This window comes from Nansenia antarctica (assembly GCF_963989245.1).
Source record: "Nansenia antarctica genome assembly, chromosome: 9".
NCBI lineage: Eukaryota > Metazoa > Chordata > Actinopteri > Argentiniformes > Microstomatidae > Nansenia > Nansenia antarctica.
This window is the reverse complement of record NC_137679.1, coordinates 38362060-38376279: the sequence shown is the minus strand read 5'-3', so window position 1 is coordinate 38376279 and position 14220 is coordinate 38362060. Positions and strand designations below refer to the sequence as shown.

Below are 14220 nucleotides of genomic sequence, written 5' to 3'. Positions count from 1 at the left end.
TAACTTAGGAAGCACCACAACATCATGTACTCTTAAGGCTGCCTCTCGTCTCTTTGTCTGTTTCACCAACCGTGTTCATGCTGAAACATGTCTGCACACACATGACAGTTGAACAGCCAGTTGAACAGCCGGTTTGATCACCACAATGGTAAATGGACTGACTTATATAGCGCCTTTTTCCACAGCGCTTACAACGGCCTCTCATTCCCCCATTCACACACACATTCACACACCAATGGCGGCAAGCGACCATGCAAGGCGCCGGCCCGCTCATTGGGAGCAATTTGGGGTTCAGTGTCTTGCCCAAGGACACTTCGACATGTGGCCAGCCAGGGTTCGAACCGCCGATCTGCCAACCTTGCGATCATTAGACGGCGGCTCTACCTCCTGCGCCACAGCCGCCCCTATGGCCCAGCAGAAGCTGACAAATGTGCTGATGGATGGAGCAGTGCAGGTGAAGGGGCAGAGGAGTGAGAAGAGTGACATTACCATAGTTACTGTAGCAGTCTCGGTCTCTGGCATATAGATTTAGGTTTTGAATTGAGAAAACTTTGTTGTCCCACTCTTGGACAATTTGTTTCGCAGCTTTATAAAAGACACGGTTGGTAGGGTATCTCCAGGGCCAAGAGCACTATGACGTAAGTCTGTTTTCCAAGGAAACGAGACGGGGAACGATAGAGGTCAGGGGTCCTCAGGTAGCAGTCTGCTTTGTTATTGTCCTGGTCATTCAAAGTTCACCCATCCAGATATTCGTCATTGGAGTTATAGTTGTTTTAGTATCATTTCTGTAATTTTTTTTTAATTCTGTTGAAAATGAATCAATTGTATCTGATCCATCACTGATCTGTGAGTCAGCACTTTGAACCTCAATGGCCTCTGACGCACACGCACACACACACACACACACACACACACACACACACACACGTGGGCAATTCATTTGTATGACACACCCTGACCTTTCTCCCCCTGTCTTTCTCTTTCTCTTCCCTCCGCCCATCCCTGCTCTCTCCCCCTATCCCCCTATCTCTCTTCTCTGTCCCTCTCTCTCTCTCCCCCCCATCTCTGACCCTGTCTCTCTCTCCCCCCCATCTCTGTCCCTGCCTCTCTCTCTCTCCCCCCATCTCTGTCCCTGTCTCCCCCCCCTCTCTGTCCCTGCCTCTCTCTCTCTCCCCCCATCTCTGTCCCTGTCTCCCCCCCCCATCTCCCCCCCTGCCTCTCTCTCTCTCCCCCCATCTCTGTCCCTGCCTCTCTCTCTCTCCCCCCATCTCTGTCCCTGTCTCCCCCCCCCCATCTCCCCCCCTGCCTCTCTCTCTCTCCCCCCATCTCTGTCCCTGCCTCTCTCTCTCTCCCCCCATCTCTGTCCCTGTCTCCCCCCCCCCATCTCCCCCCCTGCCTCTCTCTCTCTCCCCCCATCTCTGTCCCTGCCTCTCTCTCTCCCCCCATCTCTGTCCCTGCCTCTCTCTCTCTCTCCCCCTTTCCCAGCTGATTACTGTGAGGAGAACGGCTGCCACAACGGGGGGACGTGTGTGACCGGGGTGGGGGAGGACCCCTTCATCTGTATCTGCGCTGACGGCTTCACCGGGGACACCTGCCTCCTCACAGAGACCGGTAAGGAGGGGTGGCCCCCCATCTAGAATGACCTACAGACCACCTAGTCTCTATTTGAGGTCTTTCTGGTCTTTTCTTTTTCTTTTTTTTCTTTTTTTTTCTTTCTAATTCAATAAGTCTAACCTATCTCTGCCAGTGTCTGTTCAGGTTGTCCCCTTTTTTTGTTTTTAATCATTGATGTTTTGAATTTGCACTTTCCGTATTTTTTTTTCTTCTAAAGCACCCTGTGTATCCGTGCTGGGAAGGGCGCTATATAAATACAGTTTTACTTACTTACTTACTTACCTCCCTCCACCTCCACCTCCACCTCAGGCCCCTGCATTCCCAACCCCTGCGAGAGCGACGGCTCCTGTGAGGTCATCACCTCCACCAGGCGAGGGGACGTGTTCAGCGAGTACATCTGTAAATGCCAGCCTGGCTTTGAGGGCGCGCACTGCCAGATCAGTAAGTACCAGCTGTAGAGGCTGTACCAGGGTACCAGGGTACCTATCCTCTGTGTGAGCTGCCCTCCCTGCAACCCCACACCTGACAGCTCACCTGACCACTCGTCATAAGCCTCCTTGCTGTGCCACTGACCCCCATTCAGAACCACCTGAGACTTCTGTCATACACACATACAGTAAACACACACACACATACACGTACAGTAAATACACACACATACACATAGAGTAAACACACACACACACACACACACACACACACACACACACACACACACACAGACAGACAGACAGACATACATGTAAACATACCCAACAAACAGTGCCCAATTTACAGTGTGGTTTAGCACCTGTGTTGTTTGGTTCGTTAAGGGCAGTAAAAGTGTAAACACGTAATAATGTTCCACCCTGTGTGTGTGTGTGTGTGTCAGAGCTCTGAGGTGAGCTCAGGAGCTTTATGAAAGACGTCCATTCATCTGGAGGCTGGAGCGGTTGTTCTCTACCTAAGCTACTGAATAAAAGCCATTCTAAGTCTCTTAGCGTGAAATAGCTCATATAAATAACTTTTCAGACAAGATTTGGTTGGGTTGGGTTGCCTGGGCTTTAGCTCAGTGTGTTAACACAGTCTACAACAGCGTAGCATATTATGTATCAGAGAAAGCCTTTCAATAGGCAGTAGGATGAGCTCACTATGCAGAGAGCTACTGGTGACACGCCCAGGATGTGGTGGAGCGTGGGCAGACTGGCTAGCACTAGGCCTGCTAGGCTTTATATTAAGTGTGTGTGTGTGTGTGTTTACTGTGTGTCTGTGTGTGTGTGTGTGTGTGTGTGCGCGTCCGTGTGTGTGTGTGTGTGTTTGGTTGAATAAACACACACTGTCTAAAATTAGGCCTAAGCCGACTTAAGACAAAAGCTAGGGGTGAAAGTAGCCTGTGTGTTGTTGCTGTTGGAAAGATTGAAATGGAGCAAATGTGTCCTGGTGTGAGTCAGGACCTGACAGGACCTGCCCCCCTGGCCTGGAACACTGACACAGAAACACTCCTTCAGAGACACGCGCCACGCTCCGCTCTAATCAGGCCAAAGGGCTTTAAATGGTCAAGAAAAGAACGGCCAGTTATCCCCACACACACACACACACACGCACACACACACACAGACGCCCGCACACACACACACACACACACACACACACACACTCGGCCGCACACACACACACACACACGCCGTAACACACTGTAATACACTGTAACACACACACACACACACACACACACACACGCTGTAACGCACACGCACGCACACACACACACACACACACACACACGCCGTAACACACACACTGTAACACATCACACATATTAAGTCTATTCTACCCTATTTCTTCACTAGTATGGACCACAACACAAAACTAATTGCCCCTAGTGGGACTAATAAAGTTGTTTGAATTGAATTTGAATTGAATTGGACACTTTAGTCACTTTGTCCCTACGTTGTTCCTCCTCCTCCAGCAGCTAACTAACGACCCTCTAGGTTGGTATCCTCACGACCACGCCTCAGCCCTGAGACTGCTAGTCTGACCACCAATTGCAGTGTGTGTCCTGTCTGGCTGTCAACAACACACATGTTGTTCTTATTGTGTCAGCGGCTGTCATGGTCGTTATGAGCCTGTAGGTGGCGCCACAGCCCCTTGATGCCCTCTCCCTGGACACACCAGCCCTAGGGTGGATCCCAGCAGGGGAGGCTGGTGGAGGTAGAAATGTTTAGGACGGAGCTCATTGTAATGCATGGAATGACGGAATGAGGAACGGTATTAACGGTGTGTGCGTCTGTCTAGTCAGCCCCTCTCCCGGCACAGAGATGGCTAGACTAGTCCTGCTGCTGGGTGGTGGTGGTTTCGTTCAGTTGTTGTTGTTGTGTTCGCGTGTCCCCTTTCTTTCCGGAAACTTCTTACTCCGATTGGAACAATCTGTCTGCTGTTGACCATGTGTCCATTTCAGGATAGAAACGCACACAGACACACACACACACACACACACACACACACACACACACATTGTCGGCTTTACCCCCTAGGCACTCAAAGAATCCGAGCCAGAATTTTATTTTGGAACGAATCTTCTTAAACAAAATCTCTGACGTCAATCAGGTGGATTAGATGTCTACAGTCTAGCATTGGACTGTGTGTGTGTGTGTGTGTGCGCGTGTGTGTGTGTGCATGCGCGTGTACACACACAAATATGTGTATGTGTGTGTGTGTGTGCGTACGTGCGTGTGCGTGTGTGCGTGCGTCAAGGCGGTGCGTCAAGGCGACCAGTGGAATGGTTTTAAGAATGGCGACCAATCCTCTTAGTATTTACGGGAACAGCAGCTCAACCGAGGGCGTGACGTGACGCGAACCTGATGTCTGCCTTTTAGATTACCAGTCTGGAATGGCCTCTCCCTGGGACACTTGGACGTCTATAAACAGTCGTACACACACACACACACACACACACATACACACACACACACCGCACTACTGAGGCCTGTGAGGAGAGACACAACACAGACATAGTTGTGGATTTCAGGAGGAATTACTATTGACAGGTTAGCTAGCTGTGTCATATCACTGATGGAAGTGGCTTTGTTGTGAAAAATGTTCAATGTTCAAATGGACACGAGTGGAATTCAAGATACTATGTAACAAACCAGATATGTACAAGCACAAATGTTCACTGTAAATGCATATCTGAGTGCATGAATCGGCTTTGTTTATCCAATGTACAAGGCAAGTGTGCCCTCCTGTGGGGAGTAGAGAGAGGTGCAGGGGACAGGCGACTACTGGTGCCTGTCCTCATTGTAATGCAATGTAATGTCCTTTCTACCTCCACCAGCCTCCCCCGGCCGTAGCTCACCCAAACCCCAATAACGGGTCTCTTATGTCAATCATAGTCCTATGTTGGCTCCAAAGCTGCCCCACCCCCACATGCCCCTATAGACACCTCTGTCGTCACCCTTGTGTATGTGGGGAGAGGGCACCTGCTGCAGCCAGCTGTAAGGAGGGAGGGCAGGAGGGCGGGGGGGCGGGAGGGAGTGGGGGGGGCGGTGGTTATTGGGTTCACCCGTCTGGGCTCATTAGCCTGGCTGCTAGTAGACTGACTAAACACACAACAGGTTTGGTTCTGCTCATGTCAGTACAGCACTGCTGTTAGAACCATCTGGAGCGCACACTGGGTTCTACGTCATAAAGGGGACCAAGTAATTTGATTGGACAAGAGGTATTCCGGAGATTTCTGGAGCGAATTTAAAGAAATCTAGCGAAACGCAACCATGTGTCCTTCCCATGCTCAGTTCCCAGAGATGGTAGAGCCTTAAGAATGTTCTAGAACAATGGAGTTGTTCCATTTCAAAGTCTTGAGAGTTTTTGGATTTGACGAGCTCAACCAATTAGATGAGAGTATCAATTCTGCTTTTCTTTGTAGATGTGAACGACTGCCACAACGAGCCGTGTAAGAACGACGGGGTGTGTCGGGATCTGGATGGAGACTATACCTGCCAGTGCCCTTCGCCCTACGTCGGCAAGCAGTGCCAGCTGCGTAAGTTCACCTGCCTGCCGTTCTGACAGGTTCAGGCACATCATTTGTTTGTGTAAGCAGAGGACTTCCACATGTCTCTGTGTGAGTGTGTGTGTCTGTGTGTGTGTACATATGCGCACGTTTGTGTCTGCATGTGGTGCATGCGTGTTTGTGTCTGCATGCCTGTGTGTGTGTGTGTGTGTGTGTATTAAAGATCACAATCTGAAGAAATATAATTCTTTGAGTGTGTGTTTATGTGTGTGTGTGTGTGTTAGAGATTATAATCTGGTATACTGTACCTATCTCTCTGTGTGTGTCTCAGGCTGTATCTCTCTGCTGGGGATGGAGGGCGGGGGCATCGATGAGTCCCAGATCTCCGCCTCCTCTACGCACTTTGGCATCCTGGGTCTGCAGCGCTGGGGTCCAGAGCTGGCCCGCCTCAACAACCAGGGCATCGTCAACGCCTGGACCTCCGCCGGCCACGACAGGAACCCCTGGATCGAGGTGAGACACCTACAGTCAATTGAATGGGAATGTAATGCATGGAATGATACCTGATATGAGGCGTTTTTGTGTGCCTATCAGATATATAATCATTGTTTAATCTGAAACATACTTTAAATGGTGAACATAAACTGCCTACTCTCAGTCACCAAGGAGTAAACAAGACATTTAGGAGCAGGCACATACCATATCAAGTAACAGTGAGACCAGTTTAACTCTTAAGGATATAGGAGACTTGCCTAGTGGTCAGCAATGGTCAACAACACAGGATAGAGCCATGTATGGGAGCCAATGTCACAAAAGTTACGACGGACAGATGTAAAGCTATTCTCTCTCTGTGAACAAGTATATAAGCTGTAAACTTCCATTAGTACTTTGCTCGGCATCCCCTATGCCGTAGCCAAGCTCGGTCGCTCACTGCGCCGCAGCCAAGCTTGAGACCTTATAACAGAGCATGCTGCCTGGGAAACATCTGTACAGAGAATGTAAACCAGATCTGCATAATACAATGATTACGATTCAACCTTCTCTCTGAGTGATCAATGTCATTTCCGGCCACCTGACTGAGGAGGACAATAATCTCCTTATAACAATACCATTCCTCATTCCATTCACTACGATGAGCCTGTCCTCTGATTTCTACCTCCACCAGCCTCCACTGGAATAGGGCGACACAGTGTTCTGATCCGGACAACCCTGTCAAAGTAGCCTGGAGTCACACGTTAGCGACACATGTTTCTAAAACATTTGTTTGAATTGGAACAGGATGTTGTATTCGTGTATGAAAGTCCAAGCCGTGCTTGATATTCAGTTGAATTCGGAAGTTTACACACACCGTTGCCAAATACATTTAAACTCCGTTTTTCCCAATTCCTGACATTTAATCCTTGTAAACATTTCCTGTCTTAGGTCAGTTAGGATCACGACTTTATTTTAAGAATGTGAAATGTCAGAATAATAGTAGAGAGAAGGATTTATTTCAGCTTTTATTTCTTTCATCACATTCCCTGTGGGTCCAAACTTTTGACTGGTACTGTATATGATGCTGTCTAAGATCAGGGTTCCACTGGCTAGTCATAACCGGTTTGTAACTGGTCGTAACCCAGTTTCTCAATTGGGTCATAGTCGTATGTACTGTAAGTTTGCTTCGGAGAGATTGTGTCTATATGGATATTATAGATGGTTGGATCTGAAGGTGTTTGACCTTTGACCCCTCTCTGTGACCTACAGATCAACATGCAGAAGAAGATGCGTCTGACCGGCATCATTACCCAGGGTGCCAGTCGCATGGGCACGGCTGAGTTCATCAAGGCTTTCAAGGTGGCGTCCAGCTTCGACGGCAAGGCCTTCGCCACCTTCAAAGGAGAGGGGCAGAAGAAGGACAAGGTGAGGGGGGGTGGGGGGGGCTACCGTATGACTTTTGATTTTGGGGTGTAAAAACATCTCTTTATGTGGGTTTCTTTGACCCTCTCTCAGCACGTAGGTGTTCCTTCTACAGAGTCCCTTTTCTCAATTGTCAGAAACTTGATTCCTCGTCTCCTCTCCTCTGTCCACTATTCGCTTCCTACTCAAAACCCGTTGGACGTTAAAACCCATTGAAGTGCCTTCCCTCAGACCTTCGACACCAGTACCTTTTGAGAAGGAGACAAGGACAAGTGGAGGAGGGAGGAGAGGACACAAGGACTCGAGTTTCTTACTGTTTAAGAAAGGGTCCTAGTCACATACAATCAGAAGGTTTGCTACAGCTGTTTAACCTCATTTCCTGTTTCCACCTCTTGGTGGCCCAGGTGTTTGTGGGTAATGTGGACAACGACGGCACCAAAACCAACATGTTTGACCCTCCCATCGTGGCCACGTTCATCCGCATCATCCCCGTGGTGTGTCGCAAGGCCTGCACCCTGCGCATGGAGCTGGTGGGCTGTGAGCTCAACGGTAAACACATATCTGAACTGTAGCCCACTGTATGTTAGCCCACTGTATGACCCGGGTCAAACTGACCCGGGTCAAACTCGTGTCAAATCAGAGCAATCCGGTGGTGATGCCGGTAGGGATTTTGCTGTCCAGTGATCTCTCAGTACAGATGAAACAAAGGACAAACAAGTAGAAACCACTGTAGAATATCGGGATGCACCCCCCCTTTCCCCCCACCGCACCCCCCCTTTCCCCCTACAGAAAACCTCATTCAAATCCCCACTGAGGGACTTTCCTTGTGCCACATCACTCTGGGTTTGGTGTTTTGTGTGTCTGGACCTGAAATAAACCGTGAGAAGAGTCCTGCAAAACCTTACAGAGTCAAATGCACGAGTCTGGGTTCACCTACTACCCATGTATGTGGGGTATCATGTTCCTCTTCTGCAGGAAGTTCTGCGGCCGTTCTGACCGGCGTGCTTACAGCGAGAGACGGATGTTTATTTAGACGGCGTATCTTAGACTTAACCGTGGTTAGACCACATGGAGAACGGTATGAACAGCATTCAGAGGGCGACCCATACCGTGCAACAATAGAGACGGAATTCCAGACAGACACACCATGCACACTGACCTCCACACATACACACACACATGCACTCATGCACTCATGCACGCACACGCACGCACGCACACACACACACACACACACACACACACACACACACACACACACACACACACACACACTCATGCAAACACACACATACGCACACACACACACACACACACACATGCAAACACACACATACACACACACACACACACACACGCACACACGCACACACACACACAAACAACATGTCCATCTGTGTCTTCCCAGCTCCACCCTTATTACCCAATGACCACACTGTGTACACAGCTATGGCTACAGTTAAGCTACTTCTCCTGGTTCCATGTCTGTCCTCCTCTCCAGTCTGCTGGGAAGCGGTCAGGGATCTGTCCTAGTCTGTTTGTCCTAATATTTTCTCTACGTCATCACGGTGTGGACGGCACCTTCAAATTAAAGGGCTAAAATCTGCATGCTTTGGATCGCGGATGATTTTTTGATCGCTCTCTCTCTACGGGTCTGATTCGTGGTTTCGTGGTGCATTGATTTTCCTTTTTCACCTCTGCCATTTTCCTTTTTTCTCTGTCCATCCCCCCCCCTCTCTCTCTCTCTCCCTCTCTCTGTGTCTGTCGTGTTTTTGTTCACAGTGCGTTCCAACATGGCAGGTTGCTCTGAGCCCCTGGGTATGAAGTCCCGCCTGGTCTCTGATGGGCAGCTGTCTGCGTCCAGCGCCTACCGCACCTGGGGCATCGACAGCTTCACCTGGCTGCCGCAGTACGCCCGCCTCGACAAGCAGGGCAAGACCAACGCCTGGGCCGCCGCCACCAACAACCGCTCGGAGTGGCTCCAGGTAAGGAGGGATTGACCCCCCCTAACCCTAACCCTAACCCCCCCCCCAGGGGAGGCTGGTAGGAGGAGGTAGGCATCGGAGGCCGGCTCATTGTAGTGGATGGGAATGAGGAATGGTATCATGTTATGAGTCCCACTCATATTTGACATTTTTATTGGACAGATATAGTGAAGACAGACAGGAAAGCAAGGAGAAGAAGGGATGTCAGCAGGGCATTGGCAAGATTCAAACCCATGCCGACATGGGCATATGTGTGCACTGTAGACCATGGTGCTAGACCACTGGACCACCCCAGGCCACAAAATGCACGTGTTTGATACCACAGAATTAGAAGCATGCACTTGTGACTCCATCCACTCGTGATGGTGCGCAATAGAATTGACCAGTCATGTACTAACTGTAGAGGCGAGCTAGAGAGAGAGGTGTGTAGGGACACACCAGTTGCTGCCATAGAAACAGAATGAATAGAAGCATTCTATTTCTACGGTTGCTGCCGTGGAACATTCCAATCGTTGTTGTGAAACGTATTTTTTTCATAATTCATCAACCTGCTCATCAACGTACACCTGGCCTCCCTGCCCCCTGCCTCCCTCCCCCTGCCCCCCTGCCCCCTGCCCCCTGATCCCCTGCCCCCCCTCTCTCTGCTCCAGGTGGACTTGGAGAAGCCCAAGCGCGTCTCAGCCATCATCACCCAGGGAGCCAAGGACTTTGGCGTGGTGCAGTTTGTGTCGGCCTACAAAGTGTCCCACAGTGACGACGGACAGACCTGGAGTCTGGTGCAGGACCAGAACACTGGCGCAGACAAGGTCAGAGAGAGAGGCCCTTCCCCCCCTCAACAAGTCTGTTTACACCCTGTTTTATAGGGAAGTACTGACTGTACAAGGCTACAGTCAGTCTTCCCTCTCTTTCCTCCCTCCCTCTTTCTTTTCTTCCCTCTCTTTTCTCTCTCTCTCACTAGTTTTTTATTGGTTTGGGCGCATGGGGATGCACTTAGAGCCATCACAGAGTCGTTGACATTATTATGAACTCCTCAACGTTTTTTTTTTTTAACCCCAGGCCCCCCGTTCTCCTTCTTCCTGTTTTTACACAGGCTGTCTAGGGCATCTAGTCACATCCCCGCCTGGGTGGGACAGAGATCTCCCCCCTTCCCCACTCCCTCTCCTCCCCCCAAGGGAGAAGCCCAGCTGTTGTTTAGACTGGTGGCGGGGGTGTATCCTGGTGATTTAATAATTAGAATATATAATTACTTGAAAGCAACGTTTGAACTTTTTGAACGACCCTCCACCTTTGACCCTATGACAGCCTAGGGCTCCCGCTGAGAGGCTGGGTGGGGAGAGGAGGGCTCAGGTTGTCGTGGTGACGTGAACGAGCAGTGAGGAGCAGATTTACTGTTATTGACCCTGTCATTAACCCTCTATCTCCCTGGTCAGGACCCTGGAGTCTCTAACCCTAACCCTAACACCCTAACCCTAACATCTTCTATATCAACTTTATTTTTTTTAAATATATTTATATGTTTGTAAGTATATGCGTATCCGCCCATATGTTGCACTGTTTCACCCTATACAACAGATACCAAAGTTGACCATTGATCTAAATGTATGTATTCACTTTTCACAGATTTTCCAGGGCAACATTGACAATAACATTCACAAGAAGAACCTGTTTGAGCCACCGTTCTACGCCCGCTACGTGCGCATCTTGCCCTGGGAGTGGAACGAGCGCATCACCCTCCGCATTGAGCTGCTCGGCTGTGACGACTAGAACTACATTCCCCATGAACCACCAGTGCTCCGCCACCCACACCCAGCCCCCCCCCCCAGTCTCTCCATAGCGCAACAGGGCCTTTTCTCAATTGTTAGACACTCGACTCCTCTCCTTCTCTCCTCCGTCCTCCACTCGCTTTCTTTTCTCCAAAAAAGCATTGGAGGAGAATATCTAAGGCAAGGAAGGATCTTAGGAAGCGAGTGGAGGAGAGGAGGAGAGGAGGAAAGGAGACAGGACATCTAACAACAGCAGCCCCTCTGCTCCCTCCACACCACGACATAGACATTAGAATGTTTATGACACTCTTGTCATGTGGAATACGGAACACTCATGGGTTCTGTATTCTACTTCTACTGTATATGAAAGTTTGCAACAGTTCAATATGCTCTGGGTAAAGGTTGAGTCTGCTCAAAATGCTGGCATGAGTAGCCTACTTTCTCGGGGGGCGCTTTGCGAGAAGTGACACACCTTTAGTGATTCTCACCACATAGTAGTTAGCTTGTCACTGATTGAGAGCGATCCCTCTCTTTCACGCTTTGAATTTCAGTGACTTAGAACACCTCTGCCAGGTGTTTCTTTTTTTCTACGTGCATATTATTCACCTCATCTGCTCCTCACCTCTTCCGTCGGTTTCTACGCCTCCCTGAGGGACTGTGACTCCTCCTCCACGCTCCTTGGCTCCTCCAGAGGACAGCCAGTCGGGACACGTCCCAAACACTCAGTATCCCATGTGACTATGTCACAACACAGCCCACACAGTTGACTCTGCTTTCAGACCCTCTTATTACACACACACACACACACACGCACATGCACACGCACACGCACACGCACGCACACGCACACGCACACACACACACACACACACACACACACACACACACACACAGACACACACACACACACACACACACACACACACACACACACACACTACCCCACACGACACCCTTCCTCGTTAACACTGGCAGCGTTGAGGGAGTTTTGCAATCAATTACATCACTTAAAGTTGCATCCCACAGCTGCAGGTTGATTTATAGAAGCACTAGGTAGTAAACTGAAGCAGGGCTTGTGCAATATGCATTTAGATATTGGGTAATAGCAGGAACTATTAATAAACTAGTAAATTGACGATGGAATTACTAATATGTTTTGTGTGTTTACCGAAGTGTGTACTGTATATAAATTGAAGGAAGGAAGGAAGGAAGGATGGAAGGATGGAAGGAAGGAAGGAAGGAAGGAAGGAAGGAAGGAAGGACATTGATGTAGAGGGAATGTTTGTTGTTTCAGTTTGAGGGTGTATTTTGCACTTAATCAATAACAGTGATTATTACACCGAAGTGGATTTTCTCTTAGTTTGAATATCCACAAATTCCATTCCAGTTTGATCAATTGTATCCAGGTGTGTGCACATTTGGATAGAGACTTTTTAGAAATAATGATAACATAAAATGTTGTGGTTTTTGCATTCTTTTTTAAGAACTATTACGTTGGTCTTGAACATTGAACAAGGTCATCAATAAAAATGTTTTAAAAACTAAAACGTGGCACTTCTTTTTTGTAGAGAATGATCATCATAAGGTGTTCATATCAAGTCATGTTAGTCTTTGTGCACAAACTATGGCGCTCTCTATCTCTCTCCCTCTCTCTCTCTCTCCCTCTCCCTCTCTCTCTCTCTCTCTCTCTCTCTCTCTCCCTCTCTCTCTGTCTGACCTAAAGAACACTGTCTGTGTCTGTTTGGGTGTGGATGACAGGACAGGAAAGAGTCTGTGGGACCTGATTGCTTGGTGATGTCAGTCAGTGGGGCCATGTTCAGGGGAATTTGTGTGTGTGTGTATGTGAATGTGTGTGTGTGCGTGCGTGCGTTTGTGCGTGCGTGTGAGCCAAGGGAGCAGGGTGGACCATACACCGTACTAAACTGAGTACTACACAGTCAGAGCATAACTGGTAGTCGTCATCTTTTGTCAAGACTAAAAACCCATCTTTTTAATATTACCTTTAAATGACAAAATCATTAAATGATGATTATATACTGATTAAAGCACTTTGAGCTGCAGCGTTTGCAGGAAAAGTGCTATACAATAGCATAATAAAGGTTATTATATTATTATTATTATATACAGAAGGACTTTGTCGTCTAAGATAATGGTATTGATAACGATTACAACGGTCCAGCTGTTAGCTGGAAATAAGTATCCTATTTGGGTGTATTTGTAAGCAAATACAATGTACAGTTCTTGTGTGTGGAGGGAGAGTCCGTCCTCATGCCCTGTCATTACTTGGTTACCAATCCCAAGACACAACCTCAAGAATGTCAACCCTTTTGAGGAAGAATCTGTTTGGTCATTTTTTGGTGTTTCACGGGTATTGTAATCATGATGTAGTCTGCACCACAGCACACAACCCACAGACGAGCCCTCTACTCTATAGTTCCACCATCCGACCGCAGGGTGGATTCCGATGTTGGTCAAGAAGATGATTATTCCCTTCGGTTTCTTTAACATCTAGTAGTGGGGGCGGAAATCAGAGGACGGGCTTATTGTAATGCGTGGGTTAGGGTCAGTGTGTGTCGATTCCTCATTCCGCACCATGCATTGTAATGAGCTCGTCCTCCCCTGCCATCTAGCTACACTGTCCCAATACAGGGCTATGGGACTGACGTTAAAGGGAGTAATTACAGCCTCTCAGTCCCTCATCTTCCTGCTATTCACATGGTCCTGGTATGTCTGGCCTCTGGCCATGCCTTTCATCTGCCCCATACAACACCATTAAGGACAGATGGAGCACCTCCGACACATCTGTCATCAAAACATCAGTTATCAGATCATGTGCGCGTTTGTGCGTGTGTGTGAGTGTGTGTGTGTGTGTGTGTGTGTGTGTATGTGCGGGCGGGTGTGCACTCCTGTGTGTGTGTGTGTGTGTGTGTGTGTGTGTGTGTGTGTGTGTGTGTGCGTGTGTATTAACTAACAACAG

General features: G+C 48.7%; 1 protein-coding gene across 1 annotated transcript; it reads left to right on the top strand.

Annotated features, from left to right (window-relative positions):
• Positions 1–406: 406 nt before the first annotated feature.
• LOC308165601 (lactadherin-like) lies at positions 407–12042 on the top strand (the record flags this gene model as incomplete). The annotated part of the gene is made up of 10 exons (XM_080539750.1): positions 407–470; positions 1486–1611; positions 1924–2055; positions 5516–5629; positions 5931–6112; positions 7343–7498; positions 7900–8044; positions 9278–9480; positions 10131–10286; positions 11101–12042. 10 exons carry the CDS (start codon positions 407–409, stop codon positions 11242–11244), a joined length of 1422 nt encoding a protein of 473 aa, XP_080395876.1. The 3' UTR covers positions 11245–12042.
• Between the last annotated feature and the right edge of the window lie 2178 nt (positions 12043–14220).